Raw genomic sequence first — 14,778 nt, forward strand, 5'->3', positions numbered from 1 at the left:
AGGCAGATGGTCACTCACACCAACCTCACTTTTCTCCTCCATGAATGAGTAACTCAAGAGGGTGTCCGACAGCAACTGTCCAAAAATAAGTTAACTGGAACTGGAGTTCTCTAACTTTTTGCAATGTGGGCCATACCTCAATAGAGAGAGTGTCCTCAGGGATCACCTCCCCTTCTTTTTCCCAGTTGCAGAGACCATCTCCTTTCCCATTCCTGAGCACATAACATCTCTATGGCAACTACAGCTATTGCTTACAGGGAAGAATAATATTTGTATCTGCCTTGCATACCATTTATCAGGCGGAAATAAGGAGAAAGATTAGCACTAGGTGTGCAGCAAGTTTTCTGTGGACCTTCAGCAGTCCACCAATCCAGAACCTCCGAATTGCAGTTTCAAAATTAAATTAGGGCTTCAAATATCAAATAGGGAGTAGAGAAAGATTATACAAAATGAAACAAGTTGCACAGCTCACGCAAGTACCTGGAAAAGCTCTTGTGAAGATATTCTATAAAGTTAGTAACAAAAAGGAATGACTAACATTAAGGAACAGAAGTTGCCTCATCAAATTTTATAGTAGAAGTTTTTTTTGTTTCTCTCATCTTAACACCAACCTAGATGACCCTCTTCTTGCGGAAATGTACCTGCTTGAAAACACTTTTCCCAATTCTTCGATTCTAGTTTGATCATTAGATATTCATAATTCAAAGATATAATTTCCTTTATTTAAATTCACAATTAATTTATAATTGTTCATTAAAAGGTATCTTCCATAATAAGTAATTTTCATAGTTCATAGAACTAGTACATATGAAGTATTAATAGAAGTTACACAGATTTGGTAACATTTCATGTAACTATGTAAAGTATCATTTTACTATGGTATGTATATTTTGAAATCCAACAGTACCACCACCCACAAAGGTCATATATGGAAAAAGCATTTCCCTCTAAATTAGATACACATGCAAGTCCCTAATGCACTATTAGACTAGAATATCCACTAACCTACAAATCACTGTCATTTTAGAGCAATTCTATTGCAAACACTCAAAAATGGCAATTAAAAAGAAAACTGCTATAATCAAGTCTGCTGTTGTCATTAATTCACTGAATCTGTTCCAGACCCTGCAAGCTGCTGACACTGAAATCTCCAAGCGCAAAGGTATTGCACTTCCTCCTCTGCTGCCCTTGACAAACATTAAAATAGATAGTATGGATAAAGGAGAATCCGTTTAAGGTTAGAAGAAAAATGAAATCTGTGGCTTCCTTGGGTTTCTCTTTCAGGAAAGAAAAGCATTTTGGGGCATGTCTAGCTATGAAGTGGAGAAGGCCTATATTTATTGTGTTCTGACATATTACAGTGCACAACATAGATCTAGTCTACAGAGGCTATTGTATATTGATTCTTATGCCACCCACACCACCTAGCATCATGGTGAGGTCTCTATCTTGACTGGGCCTTTGAACATTACTGTGATGCTTCCCAGGAGCACCCAGGGTTGCGAGGCACCTTAGCATGAGGAAGCTTTGTCTATGCCAGCTAGGAGTCCACTGGCTAGAGGCAACCCAAGCACTCCCCCTAAGCCTACACAGGCCCCACTCACTCACTACAGGTTATGAATAGGCATTCTCCAACCCCTAAGCCCTCGGAGCATCTCCCTGGAATGTCTAGCCCCTGTTCCACTGGGCACTCACAGTATTCATGGATCAGCTGCTCCCAGAGGAACAATATGCCCCAGCTTATCAGTTACACCTCAGATCTCTGTTCCACATAAAATACAGCACTTAGTTTATAATGAAAACAAGTAAAAGTTTAATTAACAAAGTATAAAGATTCAAGTGATAACAAGTATTGGAAACAAATGATTACATACAAAATAAAACCATAACACACATTCTAGAGACTAGGCTTAATTAACAAGTTACTCTCTTGTCTAATAAAGTATCGCTCACCAGCACTTTCCAGCCAAGCAGGCTGAGATTCCTTTTTTATGAGGCAAGACATACAGTCAACTTGTCTCCTAGGTGAAGGATTCTGGGTGTGTCTTGGTACCCTTAGATATATCAGATCAATCCACTGGTTGCTGGTTGTTTTTTCCTATGGCTTTTTTCTCCTGTCACTATCATAATCTCCTGATTAGCCTCAGGCTCAGTATGCAAATTGTCATGCATTGTGAGGCAAGACAATACGCACTGCACAATTACCAGACAGGGAGATAAGCATCTGTTACCATCTGCCTGAAAAGAACACCCCTGAGGTCTGTTACTCTTGGTTACCAGCCTCAATAATATAATTTTCAGTATGGACACATACCTTCTTACATATTATGCATGCGTACCTTTTGCAGTGATTGCGATGACTAGTGGGCTACTACCTTTTGCTACTCTTTAGTGAATTATTATACTTCTGATTCAGGAGATACTTGCAAAACCCTGTGCAACCCAGTGCCCGCTGCAAATTGGCATCAAGAGGTTCCCAGGTCATAGCTATCACAATGCAATTAATAAATACATACATACATATATAATGCAATTCCTGTAGGAAAAGGTTTGCCTCTACTAGCTGGTGTAAAAATAATAATAATGATAATAATTTATGTAAAGTGTGGGGAAAGGTGAACCTTTTGGTTCTGTTCCCTAGCTTCTGTGGCAGAAGTAGAGCCCAGCTACTTATGATGACATATGTGCCCAGTTATCAGATTTTGGAAGAATTTTGCCAGGACTGATATTCCAGACAGTGCCGCCCAGAGGATTCAGGGGACCTGAGGCAAAGCAATTTCGGGGGCCCCTTCCATAAAAAAAGTCAGTTTTGCCTCCCCAAGCGGCAGAAAAAAAAAAGAAAGAAAGACCCAAGTCGTGCCGCCAAAGAAAGAAGAGGACAGGAAGACCTGCTGCTGAATTGCCACAGAATACTGAAGTGGAGCGATTGAGCTGCCGCTGAAGTGCCGCCGCTGAGGAAGAGAGGGACTAAAAGATCCGAATTGCAGCCGAAATTGCCCCTGCCCTGTCTGCGGGGCCCGGGGCCTGGCACAAATTGCCCCACTTGCCCCCCAGGGAGCCCTGATTCCAGATAAGCTGAGGTTCTGAGGAACCCAAAACACTGAAAGGCTATGTGAAAGGGTCATGTGCACTTGTGAGTTTGGGGACCTAGACAGCTCTTTGCAAACATTACTACTTAACTGTCACACCTTCTCTGTGGGGTAGGTAGGTATCATCCACATTTTACAGAAATGTACAGTGAGGAACAGAGAGGCTAAGATAAAAAGATAGCATTTTCAAATGCTGGTGCCTAAAATTGGGTACCTAAATAAAAATGTGACTGTTTTGAACTTCCGACAACTTTTACTTAGATACATAAATATGGATCTAAGTGCACAGCTGTAGGCCTGCAGCCTTGACCCACATGTTTTGAGAATATCTCTAGCAAAATAAATTTCAGAAATTCACTTGTCATAAAGAAAATGTTTACTGGCTTTTCCAATAATTGCATTTGAATACACAAGTAAAAAGAGCCCAGTTTAACTTACCTTTGCTTTCAAATAGAGATTTTGTCCTATAATTTTTGTACTTTCAATCATATCACTGCCAGGACCTGCAGCCATGCACATTTTAGCCTGTTAAGGATTTTTTAAAGCAAATAATTAAACAAATGTAAATGGAGAAGACATCCTTCTAGCAATATCAAGCTTTTATTGTTCTGTGAATGAGGGCACAAATTATTGTGATCACTTTCATGAAAAAATCTTTGCTTTTAGAACACAAACTAATCCATGCACCAGGTACTGTTTTATAAACTGGAACTAAATTCTGTGGCAAGATCTGTGGTTTCTGAGCACACCAGTGCTGACTTTCATGGAAGACTGGAATTTCTTTGGCAACTTGCAGTAAGTTCAAATATGGAGGATTTGAGCAGTATCCTCTGCTATTTACTGTAATATTATATTGATTTTATGCTTTACCCAAACTTCCCAGAGATTTTGTATTGTAGTCCAGCTGCATATTGAAAGTCCGTAATCTGCCTCCCTGAAATCAGCATTTTACCCATGGCACAGTGTACATCCCCCCAGCATGCTAGCAACTCTGTACAGCAGTGGCCCCCAAAGTGGGGCACGCGCCCCGCGGGGGACACGCGAGGCCATCCCTGGGGGTGCGCAGCAGGAGGCGTGCCACCGAAGGAGCGCTGCTGGCATGGGGGCAGCAGCGCTCCTGGACCTTTGAGTCTTCGGTGGCAGCTCTCTCTTTTTTTCTTACCTTTTTTTTTTTGCGCTTCCTTAGAGCTGGCTTTGGGGGTGCGCGATCCAAAAAGTTTGGAGACCCCTGCTGTACAGGATGAGTAAGTGGCAGCCCCAAGGAGGCTGCCCATATGGGTAACCAGTACAGGAGCACTTTACATCCTTTTACAGCAGGGTGGACCACAATCTGGCCCTATATTTGCAATTCCATACTTAAAATCTACCTTAAAATGATATATACCTACCCCACCGACTGAACAGTAACTGTTGGGATTATCACATGACTCTCCCGTGTTTATGCAGTATGGGCCTTTGATATTGGGTGATACATCTCCCAGGTTGGATGATGCAAAGGCTGCTACAAAAGATCCCTGCCAAAAGAAAATAAAGTGTTATGGCTTTTGCTGTCTCTTGCACTGATTGCCATCAACCTCCGGACATCAGATGTATACTGGTGTTTCAATAAAAAAAATCCCGTCATGTAATACAAAGATGTGAAATAAACATAAACTGCCAAAATAACAAACTGCTTGTGTAAATTTCCCTAGGACTGCAAACAACATGTGCAAAATCATATCATCACTGATATCATATACAGTTGGCAGTGATAGGACATTGGTGAAGTTTTCAAAAGTGACTAGTAGCTCTGGGTGACTGAATTTTTGGGTGCCCAACTTGACTTACGTTAAAGGAACCTGATTCTCAGGAATATGCTGAGCACCTAGCCCCCTAAGTCAGTGCCTCAAGTTGGGCATTCAAAACCTTCAGCGCCTAAAAACCATTACTTTTGAAAATGTAGGCCCTACGTTTTTTGCAGTAAGGATTTTTTAAATATTTCAAATAGAAACTTAAGGTCATTACCTTGAATTTATATCTCTCTTTCGCCTGAGCACAAAGCACTTTACATTAATCTTTCACACATCTCAGCAATTTAGAGATAATTAAGTATTGATATTCCCATTTTACAGATGAGGAAACTGAGGCACAAGTGGTTAAGTGACTTAGCCCAATGTCTTGTAAATTCTTATTTATAGATATTGAATTCTAGCAATCCTTGCCGTCACTTTTGTTTGACTTTCCCATTCTACCTCTTGTTTTTCACTATGATTTCTACTGACAGATTTAGCTGATGATTAGCTTAAAACATTCTCTGTTCTGATGATTTGAGTGAGCCACTGAGCACAGAAACAGACAGAAGAAGTTAGCATTAAAGGTAGCAAACTGAATGGGTGATCAAGGACAGATTACACATTTATACAATGTAACCTAATTCATCACATGCAGTATTCACCTCTTAGTTAAGGAAGTGAAGATGAATTAACTAAAGTTGTGATGCTAACGTGCGTAAGTTAAAGTGCATTAAAACTTTGTGTTGATGCTTTCATTTAAGGTCACTTTACTCTAGCATGAGAGCATCCACACAGCTTTTGAACGTGCTTTAGTTTCACAGCTTTAGTTGATTCATCTTAACTTTTCTCATAAGCCCTTACAGATGGCATATCTCACCCTCCATAACATGTCAATTTAGGGTATGTCTACACTGCAATCAGAGGTATGACTGCAGCACATGTAGACATATCCAAGATTGCTTTGGTCTAGCTAGTTTGAGTAAGAATAGCACTGCAACCTTGGCAGCAAGATTGGGGTCTTGGGTTTAATAAACGTTTTTATAAAATCTAACCTCAAAAAGAAATGCTTTCATGTAGGTATGAGCAAACTTTTTTTGTCTAATTTCCAACTCATTCAAACATCTTTGGTTTGAAAGGTTGGACTCTATCTAATGGGTATTAGCTTGCTTTCCAATTGTGAGGGGGGAAATGTAATAGAATAGAAAAATTCTAAGGGAAAAGAAGTGAATTTATATTCTATGCTGGATATAAATAGGGCACCACTTCTGTCAGGTTTGCTTTTTACGGCTGTTCACCTAATAGAAAAAACTTTTTAAATAGTTCCAAAGGGCTCTGAACACATGAGGTTCACCCATTTCTATTTTAAATATATATTTACATTTCAATTAAAACCTTGTCTTTTCAAAGAAATAATATGGTCCTACAGTTTTTGAATTCCAAATACTGCAGAATTCCAAGAACCTGTGAAAACCAGAAAGTGGAACTGCATAGAAACCAATGATAAAGTGAAATTGACCAAAGCCCCAATCCTACAAAGCCCCAATCCCACTTACCCATGTGTTCAACTTTATGCATGTGAGTAGTTCCTATTGAACCAAATGTCATTAGAAAATTGTGTTTTTTAAAAAAAATCTAGATCAAATTTTGGATCTTATCAGATCGCAATGTCCCTTGAAATCTAAATAAATGTTGTCAATTGCTATTTTGGGAAGCAATACATAGTCAGCAGTTGCCTTGTAATTTCTCTTTTCTATAATTGGAAAAAGTAGATACTAAAATGTATGATATGTCTTTACTGTGCATCTGCAGTATTTGTCCTGCAGTTTACGATCACGGTTTGAATGAGACTGCATCTATCCATAAAAGATATTTTATTGGCCCTTTTTTATTTATGTTTTATCCCCCACTCCTCAGGATAGCCATAACATAGTCCAACCTCTCCAGGAAGCAGTCCTTTATTCTTCTCTTGTTCAAAGAGGTAAGATGCATAGCCCACGTTGTCACTATTTACGAGAAGGTTTGTGTTGTTCATACTGACAGGATGAATTGCAAACCAGCTAATAAACAATCAGAAAACAAATATTAAAGGAAATGCATTCACTAATATTAGTTATAGCTGACCTACTGGTATCTTTCCTCTTGGGAAAAAGAGCCAGGTAGTTATTTGGAGCTACATCAGCAAATGTTGAGTTGCTGCCCCCTCTTCCCTCCTCCATCTCTCAACCTCCACCTGAATACAGACATCTGATCAAAATCTACTTTAGCTACAGCCAGCTGTCATGCTCAAAAGCTTGGGGAAGTCCATTCTTTCCCTACTACCAAAGAGTACTCCAAATTCATGAGACCTTGGGAACCAGTGCAGCTGGCCCAACTTGAGGCTGCTGTGAGTTGCTTCTCAGGAATAGATCAGTGCCTGATGGCTTGAGGATCAGGGTGTAATGTGGCCCCAGTCCCCAAGCTGCAGGCTGCTGAGGATATAGCACAATATCATTTCTTACTAGGTTTGATATACTAGTAACTAAAATAACCTGTGATCATGTAACCCACACACCTTCTGGGTTTGGTGCTCTGTCCCCTCTAGTGGCACCAAGACCACTTGGAAATTAATGGGTCTGCTACAGCCTTAGCTCAGAGCCATGTAACTTTTAGCTCATGCAATAGAGGCTCATGTACTAAGGTTCCGAAGTCTCAGGTTTGTGGGCTACACACACACTCAGTAACACAACTATCCTAAAATGTACCAACAAGGAGGCAAAATTACTTTTGTTGCTTCGTCCTGAACTTTTGTCTTTCATGACTTTTGTGAAATTAGAAGTACATCATTAATTTAGTCAGTTTTTTGCATTTGATTTCCTTCTCTTTTTTTAAGGGAAAAAATAAAGGTGTAAAAAATAAAGGCTCCCTGTTCTATAACAGAAGTCAGCTCGCCAAAGAATAGAACGACGGGCTAAAGGTCTCATCCGAAGCCATTGCAGTCCATGGTAGTCTTTTCATTGACCCCAATGGACTTTGGATCAGATTCTAAGGGCACAGCTAGCACGTTTATATTGCACAATTCTTATTGTACATGAAAAAACTTCCATTGTTTTCCCATGGAAGCTTAAAGTACGTCAGCTCCATGTGCCATTCATTGACACAGCTTGCCATCCTCTTTCCCCAGAGCAAATCGGCTTGCCCTTGCTTAAAAGCTAATAGGCCCCTAGTGTCCACTTGTGTATTTCACTACCTGTGGTCATATGCTCACTGCATCTTTGAACGTCTGACTGCACATGCTTACTTCTTCATTTTCAAATATTCATAATTTTGTTAGATTCAGTTTTTCCCCCCAAACTTAAAAGCACATACTGGTCATCGAGCTCTGTTTACATGCCAACTCTTGGAGTTATTCCCACAGAAAAAAGCTGGTCACAGTGGGAAAGTGCACTTTGTCCCCATTTGTCACTAAAAAGTGGCTGAAGCAATTTTGCTCACAGAAAGAAAGAAAAAGCAGGGACCAAGCACAGAAATGTTCAACTCAAAAGGTGAAAGGTTTGAAAAGTTAGGAGAACTATAAAAGAGGAGTTTGTAATGCAAATTGTTTTTCAGCTTTAGGCTCAGTAATTGCCACCAGTCTCACGTAGTGAAGAGGTATATATTATAAATTCGCAATGTTTATTAATATGTCTGCACCCTGATGTTTAATGCAAGGAGGTGTTTTATGGCACTTTGTGACATGTGATATGAATACATACAAAATCTTGCAAAATAACAAGGTTTATTCCATGTTACAAACTGCCTAAGTAACAAACCTTTCCCCCTCACCTATAGAGTGCACAGCTGTGTGCAGCAGGGTGAAAAAAGAGGTACAAAAATCCCCCTGCACAATAAAGCTTCAGGTCCCTTGTGACAGAGCTGGTCCCCACTCAGCTGTTCATTCCCTGGGCTAAATGGGAAAGTTCAAAAGTTGGGTAAGTATTGCAAGTTTTGTTATTTGTTTGCCTGGCCTTGACTTCTGAACTTTGTACAGCCAAACACTCCCCTTCAAATCGCTTAATAGAAAATGAGTTACTGACATGCACCATTTTACATGATATCTCAGCACATGAAGTCAGGGCCTTAGTGAGACAATGGCATATTTTACACAATATATGGGGCATTTTATAGAAATAGACTCAAGAAGAAAGATCCTCATCCCCTGCTCCAGCCGCTTTGCATTGGGTAAAAGGGCCAGAGTAGCATAAAGTGACCCTAAAAGCCCTGTATCCAGCGAGGGGAGGATTCCCTTGGTGCAGTTGCTATGGGGGAAAGACAGCTGTAGGGCTGCTTTCCACGGACTCCTTCACAAGCCTTGATGTAGGGAGTGTGCCAGAGGCAGGGCCACAGCATTTTGACCTGAGGAGATCCGGGGCAGTGCTGCAGGCCATGAGGCAGCCTGGGGAGGTGGCCATAACTTAAATGGGTAGGGTGCAAAGGTGGCTTAAAGCTACCTTAGCCCCCACTGCCATTGGTCTATGAGAGGGATTTGAATGAATGACTTCAAGGAGAAAGGTTATCATGGACATTTTTGATGACTACAAAGAACTCAGTCAATAGACAAGACATGTTTGGGGGCACAGTTTATATTTTAGTGTTTGAGAGTGAATTTTACTTTTGGATTCAGTACCTGAGAAGGCCTAGCTCCTGTCCATTTATATCTACCATCTTCAGTACCACCATTTCTTTGTCTGTGTTTGATGAATACCTGGACAACAAACCAGAGAAATCACTTTAATGCCACAACCAACATCATGATCTGTAAATGATTCTGTTATATGCCAAACAAGAAAATGAATTGAGATCATCAGTTTCCAGCTGCTATATTTACAAGGCGCTATGGTAAAATGCTGCTGAATTCAGTGACAAAAATCACATTCTGTATTAAATGCTGCCTGCCTGAAGAAAACTGAACTCTCATTTTGCTGTGATATAAAACTATTTTCTACAAAGACTGTAGATATTGCCTTCCATTTTTGTCACCGTCTAACCAAAATTTGAATTTATAAGAGTGGCATGTTTTCTAAATGAAACACAGAGGCCAGATTCTCAGTTACTGCTTTTCTGCCCTCAGGGCAGGAATGGAATGGGGAGTGACAAAAATTACTTGTAGGTCCCTTTGGGCATCCCATATTATGTGGCAATTGCAGGGGTTGGGGGGGCAGCCTCCAGTGCAACCTTAGAATAGCCCTGAGCCTCTGTAACTTATGCTCTGCATTTTGAGGCTTCCTATGGACCATGGGTAGCAGAGAACAGATATAGTGTTGTGTGACCCAATGTCCTAGAAACACCACGGGCTGTGAGTGGGGCTGGTTTAGAATCCCTTCCCAGTCAGGAAGGCCCTCCCCTGGGGGTATTCTCAGGGGCTATTTGATCCCATTTAAGGCCTCTTTACACTGATAGTGGGCCATAAAGGAGGCTTGTGTGACTGAAAATCAGGCCCAGTAAATCTGTTTAATTTCTTAGCTGCCAGTAATTATGCCCAAATGTTTCTTTTAAACATAGTAGTTCTTCCAATCGGAAGAGGGTGGTATCTGACCACAATGCTAACCTTGGAATGCTTTATTTAATTTCAAAAACCCAGCATGAGGCCATCTACAGTAGAAGATTCCCTATACAGAAAGATACCAGAGGTACCAGCACATGTTCTCAGGAGCACAGTAAAAAAGTGAAGCATGAGCCACCTGGCGTTGGCTACTATCAGCATAAAGTTGCAGTTTTCTGCACTTTATTGTTGCTAAAAACTCCCAGATCCCATCATCCCCTGGTAGGGGGAAAGTCGGGCTCTGAATTTCCCAGGTTAGGGCAATTTCCACATCTGATTTGCCTTTGATGACATACAGAAATGTAGTTTTTCAATCATTTTTTTGACAATAGTTCATGCCTGTTTTTAAGAGCTACAGCTCCCCCCTTCTTCTTCACCTGTTTCTTTCAGACTCTGGATTCTGAAGATAAGAGTAAGGACTTCTGTTGATCTGGCAATTTTCTACCAAACCTTTATTGATAAAAAGTCTTCCTTTTTTCATATTCTGGTGTGCTATATCAATGCTCTGAAAAGCAGAAAGGCAAGGAAAATCAGTACAGTAACAATGAAGAGGTGCTACATGGAAAGCAAGTTTGAGTCTTCTCTGTCTAAGGACCTTACTAAAAGTCCAGACAAGGAAAGATGAATCATTACACCTACAATAGATGATCTGCGGCTATTGCTTGTTGCACTTTTTTTTATATATACATTTGATGTAGTGTTATCCTTTAGAAATTAAAACAGCTAATATCAGTCAAACTTAATTAACATTTTAAGTAATATTAAATCATCTCTTCATAAAGAAATAGTGCAGCATTTTGTTTGCTAACCTGACCAAGTTGGTCATGATAAATCTAAAATATTTCAACAAATAAGATGATGATGTCATGAAACACTAAAACTAATCTCCCCATGACAGTTCTTGGCTACTCCTATACTAATAAATAAAAATATAACACAAAGGTTATCCCTGCTATACATGTTCATACATGTTACGGAGAAAATTTAACTGAAAACACCTACCTTTATAATCCCATTTACAAGGGCATTAAGGGATGGTTTGATAAGTCCCTTGCTAGTTAGCAAAAAGATAGTATATTGGAAATAGCCTGCAGGTCCTGAATGGGTGTGAGTGCCACTCAGTATAACATTGTCTTGTCTGTATAGCTCCCCATATTTACTCTTCAATTTCTTGATTACCTAAAAGGAAGGAGGCAGTAATTACGGAGTGTTTTTCTCTCATGCCTGAAAAGTCAGTCCTTGCATCAAGGCAGTAATAGACATGTATAATCCTGGGTTTCTTTCTTTTTTTATTTTTCTGGTAATAGCATAGTCCTCCTTTCCCATATCCATCCTCCTACGCTCTCCCTGACCCACTAATGACTGAGTAATTGGAAGTGTATCTGACCAGTCAGTGAAGAACCCTTGAAGTTGTTAAATCCAGTAAATAAAGGCTGCTTTGGTTTATTTATAGCCAGTCTTATATATTATTACAAGACATATGAAAATTACATAGACGATTTCCATTTCTTCCCACCATACACCCTTTCTTGACACTCTCACCAGTTTGATCTTCTAAGAATGTAAATTAGGAACACTTAATTGATGATATTCACCCCACACTAGCTCGCCGGCTACCAAGAAGGCACTACAGGCAAGAAAACAGTATGTGCCACTGTGCTTTGGCAACCAAGTGCGCACCACAAACAAGAATAAGTATCATACGTTATCTGGGTGCCTGAGACATAAGAGAGATTAAAATACTCAATTTTAACTTCTGGCTGAAACGAGACTCATCATATTTAAATTACCAGAGGTAGCATAACCTGCACTGAAACATCATCTAGAAGCCACCTATTCTGTTAGCTAAACAGAAAACAATTAAATACATTTTTGATTTACAAATTTTTATTCTAAATAAATTTTCAGAATTTCTGTACACCTGTTAGCACCACTAAGTAGTACTGGAAATCATATATTACAGGGGACTGTCAGGCATGATCTGTTGCTAAGTTTTCCACTAATACAAACATAATAAAAGCCCTTCCTTGTCCATCAAAGAACTGTCAGCTCTTTGGGACAAGGAGTGCCTCTTCCTACATGTTTATATAGCATCTAAAACAATGATGCTGCAAGCCTGATTGGGGTAAGTGTGACAATATTTATTTTTATTATTGTTAATAATAATAAACCTAACACAAAAAGGAAAGAACAATTGATTTTATTCACATACCTCCAGCCTAAGTCTTTGAGACACCATGCCTATGTCAGCACTAACAAACACCACTCTTTTGGAATCATCAGGCTCTGCCACAATGAAAGCTCGACTATATAGACGAGAGAGAATTCCACCAGCCAGCTGGTCTGGATTGGCATAGCCCATCTGCGGCAGAACACAGCATTAGGCCAACCCCACACTGACTAATTTATTGATACATATTTCCACTTGCATATATTTCTCCATGCAAAATCATCACAGGACCCAAATTACAGCTAACCATTAAAAGCAGAATGGTATAGGTTATATATTAAGTAGGGCTGTCAAGAGACTAAAAAAATTAATCATGATTAATTGTGCTGTTAATAATAGAACACCATTTATTTAAATATTTTTGGGTGTTTTACACATTTTCAAATATACTGATTTCAATTACAAAACAGAATACAAAGTGTTCAGTGCTCACTTTATATTTATTTTATTACAAATATTTGCACTGTAAAAAACAAAAGGTATAGTATTTTTCAGTTCACCTAATACAAGGATTGTAGTGCAATCTCTTTATCATGAAAGTTGAATTTACAAATGTAGAATTATGTACCAAAAAAACCTGCATTCAAAAATAAAACAATGTAAAACTTGAGAGCCTACAAGCCCAATCAGTCCTACTTCTTGTTCAGCCAATTGCTCAAATAAGTTTGTTTACATTTGCAGAAGATAATGCTGCCTGCTTCTTGTTTACAATGTCACCTGAACATGAGAACAGACATTTTGCATGGCACTGTTGTAACTGGCGTTGCAAGATATTTACATGCCAGATGAGCTAAAGATTCATATGTCCCTTGATGCTTTAACCACCATTCTAGAGGACATGCGTCCATGCTGATGACATATTCTACTTGATAACAATCCAAAGCAGTGCAGACCATCGCATGTTCATTTCCATCATCTGAGTCAGGTGTCACTAGCAGAAGGTTGATTTTCTTTTTTGGTGATTCGGGTTCTGTAGTTTCCACATCAGAGTGTAGCTCTTTTAAAATGAAAGCATGCTGCACACCTTGTCCCTCTCAGATTTTGGAAAGCACTTCAGATTCTTAAATCTTGGGTGGAGTGCTGTAGCTATCTTCAGAAATTGGTCTTCTTTGCATTTTGTCAAATTTGCAGCAAAAGTGTTCTTAAAATGAACAACATGTGCTGGGTCATCATCCGAGACTGCTAAAACATTAAATATATGGCAGAATGCGGGTAAAACAGAGCAGGACACATACAATTCTCCCCCAAGGAGTTCAGCCACAAATTTAATTAATGCATTATTTTTTTAATGAGCATCATCAGCATGGAAGCATGCCCTCTGGAATGATAGCCGGACCATAAAGAGGCATATGAATCTTTAACACATCTGATGCTACACCGGCTACAACTGGTGCTGTTCTCACTTTCAGGTGACATTGTAAACAAGAAGCAGGCAGCATTATCTCCCATAAATGTAAACAAACTTGTTTCTCTTTGCGATTGGCTGAACAAGAAGTAGGACTGAGTGGACTTGTAGGCTCTAAAGCAGTGATTCTCAAACTTTTGTACTGGTAACCCCTTTCACATAGCAAGGCTCTGAGTGTGACCCCCCCCCCTTATGAATTAAAAACACATATAACACCATTATAAATGCTCGAGGCAAAGTGGGGTTTAGGGTGAAAGCTGACAGCTCGTGACCCCCCCACAAAATAACCTCACGACCCCCTGAGGGGTCCCGACCTCAAGTTTGAGAACCCCTGCTCTAAAGTTTTACATTGTTTTGTTTCTGAGTGCAGTTATGTAACAAAAACTAGATTTGTAAATTGCACTTTCATAATAAAGAGATTGCACTACAATACTCGCATGAGGTGAATTGAAAAATACTATTTCTTTTATCATTTTTACAGTGCGAATTTTTGTAATAAAAAATAATAAAAAGCAAGCACTGTACACTTTGTATTCTGTATTGTAATTGTAATCAATATATTTGAAAAAGTAGAAAAACATCCAAACATATTCAATAAATTTCAATTGGTATTCTGTTGTTTAACAGTGCGATTAATCGCGATTAATTTTTTTGAGTTAATCACATGAGTTAACTGTGATTAATTGACAGCCCTAATATTAAGTATCCCATAACTCAGGGATCTC

At 39.5% G+C, this 14,778-nt stretch overlaps 1 protein-coding gene across 1 annotated transcript in view; it reads right to left on the reverse strand.

The window, feature by feature from the left end:
- LOC144267931 (putative neutral ceramidase C) overlaps positions 1-14,778 on the reverse strand; it is a 34,976-nt gene that overhangs the window by 16,165 nt on the left and 4,033 nt on the right. Inside the window, exons 3-9 of the mRNA XM_077822375.1 lie at positions 12,631-12,780; positions 11,421-11,597; positions 10,796-10,923; positions 9,504-9,581; positions 6,798-6,918; positions 4,478-4,603; positions 3,528-3,614 (exon numbers count right to left, since the gene is read on the reverse strand). Coding sequence (XP_077678501.1) covers positions 3,528-3,614; positions 4,478-4,603; positions 6,798-6,918; positions 9,504-9,581; positions 10,796-10,923; positions 11,421-11,597; positions 12,631-12,780 — 867 coding nt within the window. The remainder of the gene's footprint in view (positions 1-3,527; positions 3,615-4,477; positions 4,604-6,797; positions 6,919-9,503; positions 9,582-10,795; positions 10,924-11,420; positions 11,598-12,630; positions 12,781-14,778) is intronic.

Source organism: Eretmochelys imbricata, chromosome 7 (assembly GCF_965152235.1).
Source record: "Eretmochelys imbricata isolate rEreImb1 chromosome 7, rEreImb1.hap1, whole genome shotgun sequence".
Lineage (NCBI taxonomy): Eukaryota > Metazoa > Chordata > Testudines > Cheloniidae > Eretmochelys > Eretmochelys imbricata.